Source organism: Syngnathus acus, chromosome 2 (assembly GCF_901709675.1).
Source record: "Syngnathus acus chromosome 2, fSynAcu1.2, whole genome shotgun sequence".
Classification (NCBI taxonomy): domain Eukaryota; kingdom Metazoa; phylum Chordata; class Actinopteri; order Syngnathiformes; family Syngnathidae; genus Syngnathus; species Syngnathus acus.
The window spans coordinates 12,974,033-12,995,343 of NC_051088.1; the positions used below are offsets into that span (position 1 = coordinate 12,974,033).

General features: G+C 40.4%; 1 protein-coding gene across 1 annotated transcript; it reads right to left on the minus strand.

Annotated features, from left to right (window-relative positions):
- Nucleotides 1–16,184: 16,184 nt before the first annotated feature.
- Nucleotides 16,185–18,270, minus strand: fam43b (family with sequence similarity 43 member B). The gene has a single exon (XM_037245668.1). It carries the CDS (start codon nt 17,920–17,922, stop codon nt 16,945–16,947), a length of 978 nt encoding a protein of 325 aa, XP_037101563.1. The 5' UTR covers nt 17,923–18,270; the 3' UTR covers nt 16,185–16,944.
- Nucleotides 18,271–21,311: the final 3,041 nt, after the last annotated feature.

Here is a 21,311-nt window from a genome sequence, read left to right on the forward strand (position 1 = left end):
ACAATTTGTATCTTTTATTAAAACTCATAAAACATTTCAACCTTGTTCACTGTGATGAATGTGCATCACCGACAGTGAGAGCAAAAGCCAGACATATATAGCGCTGCCGTCAGTGTCGGGTGAGGAGGAGGCACTGGAGATGAAGTGCAGAGTGACACGAATGACACTTTTCATCACCAAGATGTGCGTAATAAAGCATTTGGAATGGTGAACTAAATTAAATGTTGATTAAAGTTTACAACAATTTCAGTAAATGTTGACATGATTCACAGATAATCCTTTTTTTGGACTTTAAATCAGGAAAAAATAATTTCCTCAAATTTTTAGTTGACGATAAATGATAATATACGCAAAATATTTGGCGATAAAAAGCATTGGCCAACTTTTTTTTTTTTACCATATTTTTAAATCAAAAGCATATTGTGCAAGCTTTTTTTACAAGTTAAACCGGAAAACAAGAATATAATGAAATATCTGAAAAACCTGATCTGCTGAAAAATGAGTAAAAACCTTTTTTAAATACACCACATTGAGGGACACGTAAGCCATGTCTGTTTAAAAAAAAAAAAAAAAAAGGCTGTTGAACAGGGGGAACACAAAAGCGGTTTTGTAACCCGTAACTTGAGATGTCGAATAATCGTAGCAGACTTCAAGCGACTTTGTTCTAAAATGAAAATGAGACTTTTGTCAGTGCAGCAAATAGATGAAAAGGGCACTATGACTAGAATATTCCATACTTTAAATGAGAACTGTCAAAACCTCAGAAAGGTGATTTTAGTGATTTTGCCTCCCAACTATAAGGTCTCTCTTATGAGTAGATGACCTGCTTTCGAGGCCTCTCTTGTTGCATTAGCTCCCCCCATTTTCTTTGTCGCTGAGAGTGTCAGCCCCCTGTCTGGTTGATTGAGCGAACATTTTCAGATATTGCAGAGGTCTTATGTTTCAACATGAGAGCTTCCCCCTCTGGAGAATGTTAGGAGATATCCGCTGACATACTTGAGCTCAGTTTTATGTGCTCAACATGCATATTGGAACTGCTCCATTAAAAGCTTTTCACGTAGTACAAATTGTGAGAACAGTTATATTCAAATAAACAATACTGAAATTAAAATACAAGATTAAGTTGCTCCATTGACAACTCTTTGCTTGTGGAAGATAAATGTGTCTAATTTGCAAATCAACAACATTGCACAGACAGACCTGAGACGTGTAGCCTAAATTCCACATCTTTACTCGAGATAGTAATGGAGGAAAAAAAAGTTCAGTTTTATGGGTGTAAAAAATGGAAAATGGCCAATATTATATTCCCCACATTAACCAAAAATGTATCTGTTGTGAGATCAAAACACTAAAGAGCTATTGCAAACTAAATAAAATAGATGGAATTAAAAAAATGTGTATCGCTTATTTAAAGCCGCTAGGAGGCTTTTGATCACTTAAGCACACATAATGTAAGAAGCAGCCGAGGTGAAAGCCTGCTGGGGCACTCTCGTCTTCTGTGTTTTTGTTTTGTTTTGTTTTTCTCATGAAAAGTTTTATTCAGGGTGTCACACAAACAGATATTAAAATCTGATCAATCAAAATAGCCATGCTTAAAGATAAATGAGCGGGCCCAATGTTGGGATACTTTGCGTCGATGCTCTGAGCTATGATGAACGCTGACATGAAAACGTGACTTGGTTATTATTCTGTCCTACAAAACTTTGTGTTGATGCTCTGAGCAATGACGAACGCTGGGATGAAAACGTGACTTGGTTATTATTCTGTCCTCCAAAACCAAAGAGGCATTCAATTTTCTGCAAGATACCCATCCTACACCACCACCATTTATTCTGTCCACTTTCTTTCTTTCCCTGCTGGCCCGGAGGAGGTGCATTCATTCAGTTAGTGATTCCTCATCTTAATTTGTCAACGTGGCTTCAGCCAGGAGGCCTTTTTCCCTGAATCTAGGACAGCAGGTCTGCTTGTTTGGACGAAACAGATGACCATGACCATGGCCTAGCTTCCATTTAAATGGACACAGACATTACCAGAGTGAAAAAGTAGCTTCAAAGTGAAGTCTCAAATGATGATACAGTAAAATGCTGTGAATTCTTCTAAATATAAATAAAGCTCTGAACTAAGCAATTAAGGGATAGTTCTATTCTAAAATATAATTTTGTGTCCAATGCTCAACGGATTTTTGCTTTATGGAGAGGAGCCACTTTGATTATTAATCCGACAAGTTTTAGCAGGTTCATTGCATCACCTCTAAAAAAAATTCAGCTGTCATTTTGAAGGTTGGTCACATATACACACACAATTTTATTTTACTTCCAGAACTAGCTAGGTTGTTCCATCATTTCACGACATTTTTAAATAGTGAAAAGACTGGATGAAGAACATACTAAGCAGCTAACATTTATATTTCGATTACCGCTGTCTTTTGAACTTTTGAACATACACATTTGGAAAGCTCAGGCCGAGCTGGGTTGTATTGCATGTGAAACAGTGCTTTGTAAATTAACAAGCGCTAACTACCACATCTGGAGTTAATGCCATGCTGTAGATGCCTGGAGCTGCTACTGAAACACATCCTCGCTACATGCAACCAGACTCACAGTATTCATCCGAGTAATAAAAACAAAGTTTGAACATGAGCATTGTCTAATCTGACCGCAGGACAAAATGTTGTATAGTTCCGTCTGAAAGTGTTTTCTATCTATCATTCACACTCATCTAAGTGCATGGCATGAAAATCAGATGAGTAGGTAGTTTGATCGGTAGAACACAGAGAGGAGAGAGTCGTGTTGCTTTGTGGTGTTGACAGTTGACTTGGATGAAAGTGGTAAGCAATTAGACAGACTCTGGCAGGACTATGATGAAACTTAATAGCATAAGACAGCTGGAAATGGAGAACAAGGTGAGGGATGAGTAATGAGATGTAGGTCGCCAACGATAATTGCAAATAACAGTTAGTCAATTTCCATGACAGATAGCGAAGAGATATTCGTTTGTTCTTAAGATGTCAAGTATTCAAGTGACGTCACCTTTGCTCTGCTGTTTGAACATGTAACAGAGAGAAATGTCAAAATGCATTTTGAGAAAATGCTCCCATCCCCTCCTTGTTCTGACTCTCTCGGTAGATTTATCAAGTTTCCCCTGAGAGAATTGACAGAAAGTAGAACACTTTAATCATGTTTCCTCTCCGTAGGGCCGCCATCAAAGGGGAGTCATTGCTTTGTTCTGTGGACAAGCTATTGCTGATAAGACGCCGGCAGCGCACTTTTGGAAGGTGGATGGATTTTGTCTCAACAAGTCAAGGAGTAAAATGTTCACCTCTACACTATTTTACTTCCTGTAATACCCCTTCAATACCTCTGACAAAGGAAGAGACATACTGTATACCGTATTTTCCGGACTATAAGGCGCACCTAAAAACCTAAAATTTTCTCAAAAGCCGACAGTGCGCCTTATAGTCCGGTGCGCCTTATATATGGACCAAATTCCTAAATTTAAACTGGCCCGAAGCATTGTGTCATGAAATCAATCATATGTGGCCCGCTGAAGACTATGAATTATGAATCAAAAAGGCTATGGATCATTACTTTGTGATTATAAAGTAATTTGTGGTGTCTGAAGTTGAAATAAAAAAGATAAAATGGAGACTGATTTGATTTGGATTAAAAATCTGCCATGATGCATTAATGGTGCGTCTTATAGTCCGGTGCGCCTTATATAAGGACAAAGTTTTAAAATGGGCCATTCATTGAAGGTGCGCCTTATAGTCCGGTGCGCCTTATAGTCCGGAAAATACGGTACTATAAACATGATCAACACACTTTAAAACTGGAGCTGCTGAAAGGCACCACATTTTGCAATTTCTTTTTTCCCACAAATAATCAACTCACTCAAACTTTTAATATAATTCAGGTACTATGTTTGTCTTGTATTTTATTCCCAAACTGCAAAAAAACTAGGCTTACTCGTGTTGTAGTATAGTTCAGAATAAGAGAAGTGCAACAAAGCCATGTCTGCCATCTAGTGGTGAGTGGTGATATTACACCTCAAAATTTTAAAGTGGACCCCCAGGGACCAGGTCAAGAGTTTCTAAAAATACTTTCCTGGAATGATTATTTAAGGGTTAAAGTTTAAGCAGACCGATTGTATGCACAACAATCATTTGCAATTTTTGGTTATGATGAAATTCATTTACACCAGAAGAATACTGATTTTGACTTTTGTTGTTGTTACAGGATGAAAATACTTTGATTGTACACCCCGAGTAAATCTCCAGCGTTGGCCTAATCTACATACTGGCTCGTAACATAGACAAGAACAAAATATTTGCAGTAACTTTGTAGACGGCACCGAACCCATTGCACAATCACAAATGTTCCGTCATTTACATTCCATCAGCATTTTGCCAAGCTGCTCTTTCCAACGACTTCATTATGCACCCTGTGTTTTATGCTATTGTCCCCATGCTTAGTATATGCCATCAAAGTGGCAAATAAATCTTGCGCAAATAAAAGGCTCCATGTTGATGAAATGCAACTTTGTGTATTATTTCACAATGTCCAATCAAATGTGGTAGAAATATATAGAAAGCTATCAAAATAGTTTATATCATGAAGTTATGTTCTTGGTGCACATGTCACATGATGCAAGCTATAAGACAAGAACATGCAGCCGCACTAAATAATACAGCGCAGTTCGGTGTTCTGTTAGAGAGTGAAACTTTTCTTTGTCTTACAAACACCGATTAAACATATGTACTAACACTTTGCAAAGTAGGGCAAAATGCTATTCTGATAAAGTACATATTAATTATTCTGACAACTGTATAACAAGTTGGAATTGTGTGATGCAAAGGCAAAGAGAGGGCAATGTGGACTAATGAGTTATTTCATGTCAAATGGATTCTGCCACTCAAAAAGTAAGCCCTTACGGCACTTAATTCCAAACCTGAACGGGAGATGTGCAAGAAATGTGTCGTGATGTTCACTTTTTGATGTTCACCCACTCAGAGAGAATTTTAATTTGTAATCTTCAATGGATTTTGGCAAAGCTAATCTACTCAAACAAGCTTGTCTAAAGTGTCAGGTGAAATACGCTGTGTTGCATATGAGCTGCTGATTACAAAAACAGAGAAAGCTATTTTGGTTAAAATAAATGTCCTTCACAGAGTTTTTTCATTTTAAAATTTCATGCCTCATTGCGAAACATCTGTGTGATCTGCGTGTATGATTTTTTTTTTTTTTTTTTGGGGATGTGCTGATAATCACTTCGGCTTGGTTTTGACTTTGCATGACAATCACGCCTCTGTCCTTTTTACTCCCCTTGTTTTAACCTCAAATATGACAGATGTCGCCGAACATGAGCTGCATGAGAACTAAGTGGGGAAAGCTCGGATTGCTATGGTGACTTCAAAAAATATATTTTCTTCATCGCGGCTTGCTTTATAGAATAGTTTACAATGAACGAGTTTAGAATCTAAGGTTGAGATGCTTTGATCGCAATTCATCTCATTTACACAATTGACCGATATTATGTATGACTTTGTTTGCAAATATATCACAGCTACTTGATTATGCTTGATGGGTAAATAATGAAGTGACTTTCTGGCACGTTCACTGCCAAGATCGTACGACGTATATATTATTCATTAGCATTTGGCTTCTCCACAAAAGTGCTGAGCCTTTAGGCCTCCCAAGACAAACACGCGCCCTTGTTACTGCAGCTTCTGACGTTCTGATTCAAATGTGTCACTCGTAAATTTGCACTTTGTTTGTGTACATGAGTGTGCGCACGAGATGCAAGTGAATTTGCGTCGGAGTTCAGAATGTATGCAGATTTGTATGATGAGCCTCATGACTGAAATCACGTCAAAATAAGTAGAAATTAATGGACACGTAATTATATAAGTAACAAACGATCAAATGTATAATGAATAATGTAAGAGCCTGTTGGTTAATTAAGTAGCAGCAGTCCAAACTGCTTCTGGCTTAACGACAGGGCTAATTACTTCATTAGTGAAGACCACTGGGTCAGCCTAACAAAAATTTACCAAATATAGAAACCTTGTACTTAAGACCTCAGTTATAATAGTAGTAGATTGTATAACTAAAGAGATAGAGAAAATAAACACATTAGCCAGACATATTCAGAGTAATTCTCAGCCATCGGATGATATCTATTTTCTTCCCCATCCAACTGCGGCCTCTGTTTGACCTTAGCGGGTCTACAAAATTGTGAAAAGAAAGGTTGCTAATGAATTTCACTTTCTGCTATTGCATCATAACACATCATAACAGCCCTCAAGTCTTCCAGAAGCTGCTTACAAATCACTTTGCCACCGACAGTCTTCTCATCTCTACAATAACAATGTCCGGTTCTTGCTATTAGCTTGAGGCTTGTATTTTGAAATAGTAAGGCAGTGCCATAACGATGGCAATTGTGAATTCCATTGTTGATAGTTCCGAATACTGTATTACACTCAGAACAGTTGTTATCTTGATGGCAGACTGACATTATTAGTATCATTGATCAACAAGCTTTTCCTTGGCAGATTTAGCTAGCTAGCCCTTTCTTCCTTGGCGGATTTAATTGGGGCCAATCTAATGGAAAAAAATGCATAAGCCAGAATGACAACGTCGTCGCTAACACATTCCACATGAACATTTAAAGTAGATTTGCAACAAAATCTTTTTTTTTTATTAAATATGATTAATATGATGAAATATAATTTCCACAATTTCCCTCCAGTCCACTAGGTGGACTCAATAGCGACCGTACAAATGCTATTTTTAGACCGCAAGGCCTCGCTATTACGAACTTGTTTTCTGCCCATTTACCTAAAAAAACCAAAATACAAGTAATTTATTTGTTTCCCGAAGCCAAAAACTATTTTTCTTTTTACCAGTACTATTGATCAGTGTCAGTGCGAGGCGCCCTGCCCTTGAAAACTCGCTGGTGTCTTCCCATACAAACACCCAATGATTTAAAACCATTTCATACTTCATATTCTGAGTTTCATATTCAGCTATTGCACATACTAGAAACTGTCACTGCTGGGATCACTGGTTCCGTATGTTTCCGGAATGTAACCTGGGCATAGCATGTATGATAGGCTCATGGCCAAGATAATTGATGCAAAGCCTTTACTGTAAGCTGCCCTAATAACATCATTAAATAGAAAACCATGCTTCTCCTCAGGGGGCATCCATGAATTCATCACATCCTTTCATCGTATCTGTGGTAGCAGGGTGGTCGCTGTGTTTACTCAGCCACGTTTTCTCATATGCGTCGTGTTTTCGTGAGTTATTGCTGAGAAGCCTCACATGTCTGAGAGCAAATCCCAACGAGCGGCCGCAAGCCACCGACCGCATCCTTCTGCTCCGTGTCCTTTTCATTTGAAAGAACAGTGACGGGCCAGAGTTGCAGTAGCTCTCTTTAATTGCTTCTTGTGCCGGTTTACAAAGGTAGTTGCAATATTGCTGCTTCAGCCTCTGAAGTCCCCTGGTAGATGTTCTCAAAAGCATTGCTGCTCCCTTAATCTGCTTTATAGTAGAAATGTGCTGAAACAGACTGAGGATGGATGCAGTGTGGATGAAATAAAAAGCTCGTGCTTAAGGAAAATCTCATCTTTAATAAAATAGACCGCAGTTCCCTTTGATAACTCATGACACCAATTTTCTTTTAGCGTTTTTTTGATTTTGTCTTTTGTATCAAAACAGACCATCGCTGCAATCTTTTCCTTTCATGTGACAGTCGAACATTTGCAACGTGACAGATGGAAGATGCTTCAAAAAGTCACTTGAGCGTGGTGTTTTCTGCAAAGCTTTCTCAATGTATTATATAAAAATATTTTTTTTAGACTGTAAAGCAATCTTCCTATTCTAGGCTTTCAACATCTGTTAAACTCAGGAACATTTTCAAAAGTTGCACTCTTGCACTATTTTTTTATTATTTACTTGTTTTCGCTCTCGTGTCAACTTCCGAAGAAGCACGAATGTGATGGCGCATGCATATTTTAAATTTGAACCAATTAGGTGGGAGGCGGCAGATACACAAGGAGGATCATAAAAAGGTACTTGAAGTCTAAATAGACCACCAGTCAGGCTGTTAATCGACCGATTGTCCAGTTTCACTGGGTGGACTTCTTATTAAAACGCAGCAGCTGGAAAATGAGGAATCCTGAGCAAGGGAGCCCAAGTGAGACATTAGCGTGCAAGGTGTGCAAGAGAAATAGTTTGCAATTTTCTTCTCTTACTGACAGCAGGAGAACACACAGAGAACAGACTACTATGGCAGGTGGCCAACAACAGAGACTCAAGTGAAATGGATCACTAAAGTGATTCAGAGTAACTCAAGTCCATAAAATCAGTGTTTATATCCCTTATTGATTCACGTTTTATTTTTGTTGGCGTTATCTGCTGTTTCGGTGATTCAAAAAAGGTGAGCAAGAATTCAAAAATTCAGATTGTTTAAATTACTCTCAGTCTATCACAAAATGGTTCAGTGAGCCAAACGGAGCCGAAAGGGTTGAGACAAACTTTTTCAAAGCCTATGTTATGAGGGTTTTACAATTTAAAAAAAAAAATCATTGTGGGTGGTAAAGCACATAGAATACAAATCAAATCAAAATGCAAAGTAATGGTCCTGTGTAGAGCTCTCAAAATTAATGACAAGTAATTGATTATCGAATTAATCAACAAATATTTTAATAATCGAGTTATTGTTTTAGAGCCAATTTTTATTTTTCCTTTAATGCTCCAAATCCTCTAATGTCCTTTCAACAGCAATTATTCATTAAATTTTGTATTAATTCATGAAAACAAACAGATTATCTTTTGTGTTTAATCATAACAAGACTTTTGCAAGCGTCTGCTTTTACAATGGAAGACAGTAACTTCTTAGTTTAAAAGCTCTTGTGTGATATTGTTTAATTATGTACTGTTTTTTTTTATCACTAAACAATGAAAAATAAACAGTAAAACTGTTTTGTAATACACTTTCATGCAATTACTTAATATAGTCCATTCCGCACATCAAAATAACCAAGAAAAACATGAATCCATAATTCTGCTGGTGTAATCTTCTTTCTATTTCTACATGGGTGCTCTGAGGAGAGACTCCCACATGTAACTCATCTTATCCTGGCCTACTTTCTTTTTATGTAACATTGTGGCAGTTTACGATCTCTTCAAATAGTCCCCCAACATCCCTCGCCCCTCCTCTATTTGTTGTTGATGTTTACTATATTGTAGCATCCGTACGCCATGTGGGAAAAGTGGATTGTATGCTCAAGTGAGTTCTGATCTGCGTTGTGGTTGAGTCTTCTGAATTCGTCATTTATGCACCCTGGTGTTTGTGGAACTACTTGACATGTGGAATATTAATGAAGAATGAAAGTCAGCCGGGTAGTCCTCAGGGAGCTGGACTAAATTAAAGCACTTGATTGTGTCCATTTCTGAGAGGCAATTTGTGTGAGCCTCATTGACACTGTTGAAATTTGTTCTCTCTTGAAATAAGAGCTCAGTCTTTTGAAGACATATTATATTTTCTAACCAAACAATAATATGATTTCAAATGATTAACATGTCCAACCCGGTCAAGAATCACTAAGTTATGCAAGATAAATGTAACCCCACCAGAGATATAAAATTTTTTTTTTAAGAGTTAGCCTAAATTTGATGCACTGATGTAAGGAAACTGCATTCAGACGGAGAACAAATTAAACAGCTCACCAGCATGCGTGTGGGCACAACCGCTGCTGATTTTTGTTGAAGAGTTGTGTCATCCACTCATGCAGAACACACTAATGGCTGGCTATTTCCGGTTTTGTCAATAAGAGCTTCATGATGAACTGTGTCAAACGTGGGAGGCAAAGCTTTCACATTCAGAAGGCCATTATGACTGTCGTCTCATATTATACACAATATCGGCTACACAAGGAACTGATGAATAACTAGTTTTGAAATTAGACTAGTAAGAACTGAAAAGAAAATTATAATAAAAGATGAATGGTAATAAAAATTGCTAGAAACGGCTCTTTTTAAAGAAAAAAAAATGAAGACAATTTGCAACTTTAGTATCGACACAAAGTCGTTACACAAATTTGTCTGTGCAGGCCAAATATAATTACAATGTGGGCCAAATTTGCCCCGCGGCCCAGAGGTTGACACCACTGGTCTAGTCTTTATCTAATGGCATTGTACTTGAAGCAAGCATTTTCCAATGTTGAGGTAGAGGAGTAGATGTATTGTTTGGATCATTTGAAAATCCCTGATGGTCCATTTAATTAGTTTGGTTATGCGTTAGAGTTGTCATAGTATGGTTTCAAATTAAAGTCAGCTTTTCAAACTAGGGTTAGGGTTTCAAAGTAGGGTTTTAAACTAAGGTTTAGGTCTTGTAGTAGAGTTTAAAACTGGGCTTAAGGTTTTGAAACCAGGGTTAGGTTTTCAAAGTAGGATTTAAAATCAAAGAGGGTTTCAAACTAGTATGAATTCACTTTATATTTATAATGGGCTTTCCCTGGACTGGATTCTTGTTTTGTTTTGTTTTGTTTTTGTTTTGAGATGACTGTTTGATTTAATGAAGACTTGAAATGAAGTGCTTCTGAATGTTGTAGTCTTTCTTTTGTGAGTAAGCACGTTGAAAGCTTGTCAGAATGATGACTACTATCTTGGGCAGAAATGTTCACTCATGATGAGAGGGAAATTGTGTTGTGCATATGAGCACACATTTCAAAGTTGGTTCTCACTAGACACACTTTACTTTCAAATGAAGCCAGATCCCACTCGTCTCCCTCCAACACTGGGGGACTTGGAAGGTCCAGCGCATTGTTTAACTCTTCTTCATGAGATTAGCTGAGCCTAGACTGTCTGCCAGGCTCTGATACGACTGCCGCTGAAATTACGGCTGGCCCGCTGAAAGGATGTTGGCTCGGCCTCTCTGGGGGCACCTTTGGCCGCCAACAGCAGGCTATACCTGCTGAGCGCTGTAGAGAGCCTTGTCAACAACCGCCGAAAAAGCCTTGAGCTGCAAGGGAGGAGTTGGGGGGGGTAATAGCTGGTTGCGGCCCCCCGGCGAAGCCTCCGCCTCCAGGCAATTTCATCACCCCTGAGCTTTAGCGGTCAGGTACAGCGTGAATCGTTCAGGTCTAATTTATTCTAGAGCAGAGACTCCCAGAGCATCCTCACCTACTCTCACAGGCAAGAGAGTAATGATTGTTGTTGTTTAAAATGTTCAGGAAATTATATAATTTCGATAATAAATCTAGATCAACAAATGAAATTTTGTGAATGACTATTTGAGTCTTTTTTTATTAAAATAAAATTACAAAAATCAATGGATGACAGTAATTGAATTTTATCATTTTATAACTGGTCATGGTTGCACTGACATTGATTAGTACACTAATATTATTTGTGCTATACAACATACATAAATAGGTGCTAAATTTATTAAGCACTGCTTTTGCTTTTGGAACTGCAATGCCAGCATTGCACTTCAGCAAACTGAGAAACTGGCTTTTAATAAAAAAGTGTGTGACTGAGTTAAGTTGCCGGCCTTTAAAAAGTAAAATAAAAGTTACTCTGTCCCCATATTCCCTCTTCCCGCCATGAATTATTAGTGGACTGGCTTGGATTTGGTCCCCTGATGATTTCAGAGACAGATGCTTAAGTTGGTTGAGGTTCATATCTTTACACTGCCGGCTCACATGCAAATCTATCTATTGCGCTCTTACCTTAGCCACAGTGATCTAATTTGTGCGTTCCTGTCTGGTCATTTGCAGAAGACACACCTTGCTGAGCTGTTCCTTCCATTTTACGACATAGCTGAAGGAAAATCTTAGCTCGTTAGCTGTGTGCACTGCAGCGTTCATATTTCGACTGTAAATGTCTTGTTATAGGCAAATTTGCCCCCCCCCCATTTAGTTTACGAGTTACTGTTCTCTGTCCTTTGAAGCACATAAAAATCAAACTCTGTGCACACATGATCCCTCAACTGTAACCCATTTATCTCCAGCATGGATAAAACTGACAAGATCATTCCGTGTTCATTGGGGAGAAAAAAAATAGTATATCATTTGAATCTGAATGAAATGTGGGGAGCTCAGTACAGTGAGAGTGCGCTCTCATAACATGTCAAAGCAAAGAGTGACGTGATGTTTGGAAGTTTTGGGCTGCTCGTTACTTAGCCTCAGAAGAGCAGGACACAGCAGGATGTGTTAGTTTGGACCAGGGGGGTCAAACTTAATTTTGTTGCGGGCCACATCACAGTTATGGTTTCCTCCGTGACTCAAATAGAAATGGATGGGCCCTCTTATTATCACATACACACAACATAATCCAATAAAAAAAGATATACCGTAATTTTCGGACTATAAGTCGCTCCTGAGTATAAGTCGCCCCCCCACCCAAACTATGAAAAAAAACGCGACTTATAGTCCGAAAATTACGGTATATATTTTGAAAGTGGGATTGTAACCAAAAATAGTTGCAATATCTCACTGTTATTAAAAGGGAAGACAATTTACAATTTGGGTATTTTAACAAGAAACATTGAGTTGACACATGATTTGCTTTTGCGGGCCACATAAAATGATGTGGCGGGCTGGATCTAGCCCCCAGGCCTTGAGTTTGACACCGGCGGTTTAGACACTTCCTTCACAATGCCATAAAGTGTTGACAAGCGCTGGAAGGAACAGCCAAAGTCATTTTAATGACAATTACCACACAATGGCAGAGTCTCCAGTGTGGATATGAAGCAGCTCAATAAAAAAGGCATACAAAATATCCCACAGCCCGGTGCTTGATTTCCTACGAGAGTCTTCATCATGTGCCACAGGGAACGACAAATGTGTGTCACTGGCTCCAGCTGTTGCCTTGATTAACTGCGTGTCTAACTTTGCGTTTAACTAAAGTTATGTGGTATGCGCCAATTATTAATGGAAGATGTGATGCAACAAATAAACAAAGCGAAAGGTGTGGGCTGAGCTAAATATTCGGAAGAACGACAAAATGGCATGTGGTGTCAAATTCCCCGTGGCTATTAATTCCACCGCTGTTTATCCATCCATCCAAACATCCATTTTATGAACCGTTTTAAATTTTTTGCCAGGGGTTGTAGATTTAAAAATCTGGAAGGGCCTCCGAGTGAACCAACATGGCACTAATACTATGTTGCAAAGTCAAATTTGCATTTCTCAAAACGTGCCTGCAATGTTTGTAACAGCTTGAAGTGTTTGCCCTCAGAGCCTCGGAGTCTTTTTTTTTTTTTCATTTTTACCTGAATATGCAACAATTCTATTTGCAAGTTCTTTATCATGAGCCAAAGAACAGAAAGCTTTTATGTTTCCATGCCAGGAGGCCTGAAAATGCTCACGTCCAACATGCACCTTCCTATCACCATCTGCTCCCCGTCTCCTACGGCTCAACAAGAGTCGTGTAAACTGCCAGCATAATTTAAGGGGAAAAAATCAGATATGCGCATTCAAGAAATAAACACAAAAGACAAAAAGAGAGGCAAAAAGGGCTTTGTAATAATACGAGTGATACCAGGTGAGTGACAAAGATGGAGAGAAACACAATTTTATTGCTTCAATGTACATGTTTCATCTCGAGAGAAGGTGACCTCTGCTTATTGAAATAACGATGGATGGATGGATGGATGGATGGATGGATGGATGGATGGATGGATGGATGGATGGATGGATGGATGGATGGATGGATGGATGGATGGATGGATTCAATTGCGCTTGTAGGAAAAAAACTCAATGTACCTCGCAAATGTCACATTGACAAAATGAATTACTATCTTGACTTTTTGAATGAATATAATTTAATGACTATCCTAAGGAGGATTTGACCATCATTTTAAATTACTGCCAACTACAGCCCTGGCATGAAGACTATTCTCATTCTACAAATCCTCTGTATGAGGCTGATCTTTATAGAGTGGCTGTGTGACACAAACTTGTCATCAGGAGCTACTTCACACTTTTAGCAATAGTGTTGTCATGGCAATGCGGGCCTTGATCGTTCAGAGTTCTCGAGTGACATTTTATGAGGACTTTTAAATGTACCAATGTTGAAAGTGGATCGTCTGTTCATGTCTGTGACAAGAACAAGTTGCCTTTCTCGTTCCTTAGCCTATGTTCCTGACAGAAAGGTCAGGGAAATTGTTGGTGCTGATTTTCAGTAAGAAGCCAGCAGAAATGTGTATGTGTGGGGGGGATATTATTCCTTTTTTTTCTTGCCTCTGACTAATAACTAATTCTCATGAATCAGCCAACTCCTTTTTTTTTTTTTCAAGCTGCTCAGTGGCACTGAAGCGAAAACATTTCAGCTCTAGGAGCTTATCTAACTTGAATTAAACAACACAAAAGAAATCCTGAATATAAATATTAATAGCACGGTACACCTTGCGCTATGTATGCCAACAGAGATCATCCACCGCAAGAAAATTTTGACAGTGTTGCTGACCAGCAAAACAGCAGCACATCTCATTTGTAAGTTACCAAGGTTGCAGCTCTTCTCTCCGAAGCTGCCATAAGGCTGTTTTTGCTGCCTGAAATTTCGACTTGTGACTCATTGCTTTGTGATTTTAATAGCGTGGGATGATCCAAAAACACGTCCGGGGGTCATTTGCATGAACATTCCAATTTTACATAAATGTAATGTCTGAATTTGAATGCACTTCATAACTTAGCTTCCCAGTTACAATCTGACTGCTCATTTTTCAGGCATTGGTAAGTCTGATTTTAATGCAGTGCCAACACCATCCATCCATCTATTCATTTGCATCCATCCCTCCATCCATCCAGAGTGGCACCTCTCCTGGTCTTATTATTTACTCCTGATTGAACATTACACCTGCGGCGTGCATAAATGAGATGCCACTTGCCACAATGCTGTCACTCATCTCGTCTCATTCCGAAGCATGGTGTGTTGCTCTGCAACGTCACCTTATTTTGTACTACATGACGAGCTGCATTGTAGGACAGAATCAATTCCCCACCTTGTGTCCCCCGTGGCTGACAATGTGTCACAACAAAGCTTTAGATGGTGGGCTTGAAGCGCTTGTTATTCTGGAAGGTATCGGTGATAAAGCCCAGCGTGCACCTTGATGCAACCATCTGCTCCCTCGTCTTTGCCTGAGAGTTATGTTGATATAAAAGCACTGTTGCTGTTCTGCCAAGCGCTGCGTGTAAACACAGTACTGGCCACGCACCAGGTTGTGACTCCAGCGCGACAGACGATGGAAATGCACCGTCAGTAAACAAAGCCAAAACAATCAAGGATTTCAAGGAAATCATTATACGAGTCTCAAATGGTGTTAGATCCAGACCACCACAACACTAAACCAAGCAAGCCATTAAATGGTATTCATAAACTGGGTTGCTGAAAAGTCAAGCCTTCCTGTTTTGCGTTCAAAATGAAGAGACAAAAGGACATTTTGTCCCATTTCTGAACCGTAAAGATGAATAACAATGAGGCAGACATTGAGACAGTCAGATGATGGTGTTTGAGAGAACTGAAAGAAGAAGAAGTCGAGAGCGCAGCCAGAGAGTGAGGAGGCTGAGAGTGAGATGCAAGCAGAGTGTGACACACACAAACAGAATATTCAGGTACGTACATTCATGAGCACTGGACCATCAGGTTTGTGATGTGGAGGGAAGAAAAAAAAGAAAACTTGCATAATGTTTGTGTCGTGTGTATTGTATAGCAGGCCCGTAATAGTTCTGGGTTGCTGTGGCCACCGGCAAAATAATGTGGACTAATCAAATAGAGGTGCAATGTCTACCTGCAGATTGTGCAATATTCCGGAACAACACCTTAAAGGCTTTGTCGTCAATAAACCGCTGATGTTCGTGGTAAAAAGTGATGATGGGTGAGTCACTGTCCTGGTTTTGGAGCAGTCTGCTATGTCAGAGCCTGACAGCCAAACTGCTGTGGCAGGTGCTTTATGTTCTCTCTCTGCACAATTCAATCTGCTGATTAATTGCCCCCCTCAGCACGAGCAGGGGCCGGCGGGAAACCATCAAACTACATTCAATAGGGCTGACTTCCAATTTACGAGTGACGATCTCTGTTTGCATTATTTCCGTTTACCGTTTAATAGCTTCAGAAATACAACTTCTACGTGCGGATGAGTTGTTCTGTTCAAGAAATCACATCACATTTTGGAAAATGAATATTCCAAAAAGCTTTATTTCATATACAACACAATGCTGTCAGTCTTTCAATCAAAAGGAAAGCAGGTCTAACCATATTCTAAACAGTTCTTCAATTTGTCAAGTTATGTAAGAGCTAATGTAGGGGGGGGAAAAATTTGCTAGCACGGTTATGACAGACTGAAATGTGTCTTACAAAAGGATTGATGTCAAGATGCACGACATAAATTTGACTTTTGTGTGCGTCTTTATCCCTGCTCACACATTTATCACAGTGTTCACTTTGAAGGTGATGAAAGACAAAAGCTCAACGCAAAAGGTTACACTTGACACGTCATGCATAAATGATAAGGACGCTAACAAATGGCAGTAATTAAGACGTCCCGTCAATGGCTTGCATCCTAATCCGTCGCCTCGCTCATTAATAACCCAATCTGCCATCTGAACATCAGTTAGGATTGTCACGTTAGAAATACGACACAAACATACAAAGAACCTGCTTAAAAAAATAAATGAAATAAAGGTTTGTAATCAAAACGTGAGCATCTCATGCTGCATCTCTAAGAGCGCCGACGTTGGTTGTGCTCGTCAGGGTGTGCGTCAGTGTGCAACTCTTCTTGTAAACATTTCCCGCTCGTTACAGTCGGCACCAGCGTCAGAGCCATCTGGCCGGAACACAGAGGGCCCTCGCAACAGACCAGCGACGCTGGTGAATACATTTCAAAAGGAGGGAGCCCAAGTAAACAAACGGCTACGTCCTTTTCGTTTTCTCTTCACGTTTACACCAACGACGTTATAAATGTAAACGTGTTGTTATTGCTCTCGCTGACAAAGTTGATTTGGCACTGCTCCAGTCTGGCAATATCCCCGAGATCCAACTGGGACAGCAGCTGAGTCGGGTCCGTGTTTGTCGTTAAAACCGTCCGCTTGCTTTTGCGCTCCGTCTCTGAGGGTCGCTCCTCTCCCGCCATCTCCTCGTCATCCTCCTCTTCCTCCGTGATGGAGCAGAGACGAGCGGCGCTGCCGGGGGTGTCGGCGGGCGACCTGTAGTGGCACTGCCCGTTCAGAAGCCTCCTCAGGGGCATCAGGGGCACCGCCTCCTCCCCCAGCAGCTGCTGCCGGCAGTGCCGGAAGTCACTCTGACGCTTGAGACGTTTAAACTCGCTGAAGGCGGAGGTTGTGTGCTGGTAGAGGCTTTGCGCGATGGCCTGGGCCTTCTCCGCCTTGCTCACCAAGACGGCGTGACAACGAAGGACGATGGCCATGTTCTTTATCTGGTGCCTGTAGATCCAGGCCAGGATCTTGGGGCGACACGGGTCCGGCGTACAGCAGGTGATCCTGCTCAGAGAGTAAAGATGAACGGGACTTTTTTTCCCAGATTTGTCGGCGCTCATGCGGATGCCTTGCGGTCCCACGGTCAACCTCATTTTGACGCTCTGCTCCCCGTAGCTGCTCTTTGCCCAGATCTTGGCCACCGCTTCCTGGGTGCAACCTTCCCCCTTGGCCGTGATGGTGACCACACTTCCCAGATAGCGCACATTGTAAACAGGCTCCTCTCGGTTTAGTTCCACCTTCTGTCGTTTGGTATGAAAGATGTTTCCCACCCAGTCGAAGGGGCAGTCGGGCAGCAGGTCGGGACAGGAGCGCAATAGAGTCGAGAGGATGGAGTGATAAGTCAATCCTGTCCCCAGACTCTTGCCTTTCATTTTATGGTCATCCTCCACCAGAACAAACTTGTTCCTCCTCCAGGGCAGCATGGTGTGGCAGCAGGAGGAGCTCCTGTGCCCCTCGGTTGCGCCTTTTCAGTTGGGTCCAGAAAGCTGGAGGTTCTATTGACGTCCCCGTCTCAGCGTCGCTGTGAGAGAAAGAGAGAGGACAGGCAGAAAAGCTGCACAGAAGCGCAAGTGAGAGCAACGAAGCTGGAGTCAGTCTGCTCGCCTGCTCGCTCCTCCTTCCCTCGCCTCCTCTCTTTCTTCTTTCTCTTGCGCTGTTTGCATCATGATGCGCTGCGTTGGGAGTTTGCACACCCCTCCCTGCCTCTTTGTTTGGCTTCCAAATGGATCCCCTCTGAAGCATTACTGAGCTGTCCAGCTCGGCAATGAGATATCGCTATATTTACGATTCCTATAAAGCTGAAGCAAAGGACCCACCCGCCCATGAGAAGTGTCGGGGGGGGGGCGTGTGACTACTTCTGGAGTGTGCTTGATGAAACATGAAATAATTTCTTGTTTGGAAGAGGAACTCATTTGCCAATCCGAATCTTGACATATGTTTATGATACAAGGACATTGTGCACAATGTTCATCATGATGCAAAGTTGTTGTTTTTTTCTTAACCAACGACACAAATGAGTGTTACAAGGGACTAAAAATACGAGAGCGCAAATAATTAACTGCTATATTAGCATTTACCTCTGACTTGAGCTACGTTTAGCATTTTCTATCACTATTATTCCAAAGCATTCTCATTCCGTACTGAGCAATGTCATTCGGACAGCCTCGTTGGCAAAATTGTCTTTTTGTTTACACAGTAGTTCTCATCATAGACTGCGGCGGTGGGAGTACAGATGAAAAGTAAAGACTTCATGTCTGAGGTGGTTGCAAGGCCATATGTCACATTCTGAGTGTGTGTGGGTGCCGGGCGGTGCCAGCACTAATCCTTCTTCCTGACACTGGGGGCACAAATGCTTGTGAGCCATTAACTCTGCCTTTCAACTAGTAAACAGAAAAATGTCAAATGATATAGACAGTAGTGCACATCATTTGCAAAGCTTTATCATGACTTTGATGTGTTGTATAATTAGGGCTACCTCTCAATGGTTGGCAAATTTTGCCCATAAATTTTGAGTGAGACTAAAATGTTCATCTTGTCACACATGACCAATGAATGTTAAAGTTAAGTTAAAGTTAAAGTCCCAATGATCGTCACACACACATCTGGGTGTGGTGAAATTTGTCCTCTGCATTTAACCCATCCCCATGTGATTTTGATCCATCCCCTGGGGGAGAGGGGAGCAGTGAGCAGCAGCGGTGCCGCGCTCGGGAATCATTTGGTGATCTAACCCCCCAATTCCAACCCTTAATGCTGAGTGCCAAGCAGGGAGGCAATGGGTCCCATTTTTATAGTCTTTGGTATGACCCGGCCAGGGTTTGAACCCACAACCTTCCAGTCTCAGGGCGGACACTCTACCACTAGGCCACTGAATGTGATGATTTTTTTAAATTCTTAAATAAATTTTGATATTCTAAACTTCTGCTCCACACTTTCTTAGGTTTATCAGCAATAGTGAAAATGAGTGATTATTATCAGTGATTCATGCATGCACCTTGAAATTGTGTACCATTTCCACTCAAATTTCAGGTGCCACTGTGTTCTTAGTTTTAAAAAAGAAATCTGAAGCACTGTATAATAGAATTTGAAAATATGCTTTTGCCCACCAAAATAAAAAAAACAAATGACATTGTATAATCTATTTTCAGTTTTGCAGTGGTACCGGACAAAAAACTAAGTGACTGACCCAAAGTAAGCGCCAAGTCCTTTAAATAATTTTTGAGACATGCCGCCATGGAATCATTTTGTGGTATCTCTAGAGTCAAGATCATTTCCTTGTGATTCATAAACAGCATACTTGCAACGCTTGATCCTTTTTAATCACGCTTTTTCCTTTTTCCATTCGCTTACTTTGAGCTGTTGTTGTTGCGTTTACATCAGTGAGTCAGACTCTTCATCACACAGCAGTGCGATGCAATCAATGAAAGGAGCCTTGTGAGTGCCCCACCTCTGGAAAGGCTGATTAATGTTTGGTGTGAGGCGCTCAGCAACACACGAGAGAGAAGATGATAAGGAAACAAATGCATTCTATAAAGAAAGATGCTTGTTTCCCAACAGAAAGATTTTTTGCTGAGGTTTCTTATACGTAGAACCCAAGATCATTTTGCTACTACCTCATTCTGTCCATGATGTAACGAGGATACCAAAGTGTGCAGCACAACTCACTTTCAATCAGTGTGTTTCTCCCTATTATCAGGAAAGTGCTGCACCACATTGAGGGATTAAGTGAGCTTGTAAGGTCAAATGAAAAGAAGATCCAGCAATTAGCCGACAGTAATGAAGATTGGGGGCGTACGAGTGCCTCAAAGGGGAAATGTCACATGACATGGGGAAGATTAAAAGTTCAACACTTGGGTAATTATGCCAAATCTCACATTGATACTTTGCAATGATTTGGGGGTGTTATTTTAAGTTTGTAAATAAAGCTAGATAATGCCTGCCATTTCTACTTACCAAAGCCCTATGCCAAATAATTCCGTTCTACCTCCAACAACTATACTTGCATTTTCCTTTTGTTTCAGCCAGAGTAGGAACAAACAGCAAGAGGCCTGCTGATGTTTTTGAGGTCACAAAGAAGTTCACACCTCTTACTGTCAGAAGGATTTTCGAATATCTAACATTCATTCATGTCAAGGTTGATCATGTCTGACTCATTCAGCCAGGGGAGATGCAAGAGCTGAGGTTCAAACACACGGCAAGCCGTCTAATAGCAACGTTATTCATGACACTATTTTGCTTATATAAATATAACATGTCACATAATACATTTTCAATTTTTTTTGCCATTTTTATTTTCTTTAGTTTGTCAAAATAGGCTTGCTACTACTAATCTGCTACTTTTGACAATGTGACGGACCTTGATGGATTTACACTATATCTTGGGACAAGATGGAAATAATAGATTTGGAGAAGCAATCCTCATACATTTATTTAAGAGATTTAATGCTGTTGCCCAAAAGATTGATTTGTGGAAACTGTGTTGTTGTGTTTATGGTCAAAGACCACGAGCTTGTGTCTTTCAAAAATATTCTAGCTGTTAAGTATGAAAAACACACGAGTCAGGTGTATTATTCAGTTATCATTTGCTAATTTAACTTTTTTTTTCTATTGAATTGTCAGTCCAAGGAAAACTATGGCAACGTGCTGTTTTTACGATTTATGCAAGATGGAGGGTAATAAATGTCCAACGCTCAGTACTCACAGTTATAAATAACTACACTGACATCTAGTGGTGACAATGACGAAGTACGTGTGCAGGGTTGCCAGGTGTTTTATATTTAAGTCTTGATACCAATGTTGCTGCCAAAATTAGCAT

What these genes read in the sequence shown, in the direction of transcription:
- fam43b (XM_037245668.1), bottom strand. Translation starts at nt 17,922, where the DNA reads ATGCTGCCCTGGAGGAGGAACAAGTTTGTTCTGGTGGAGGATGACCAT.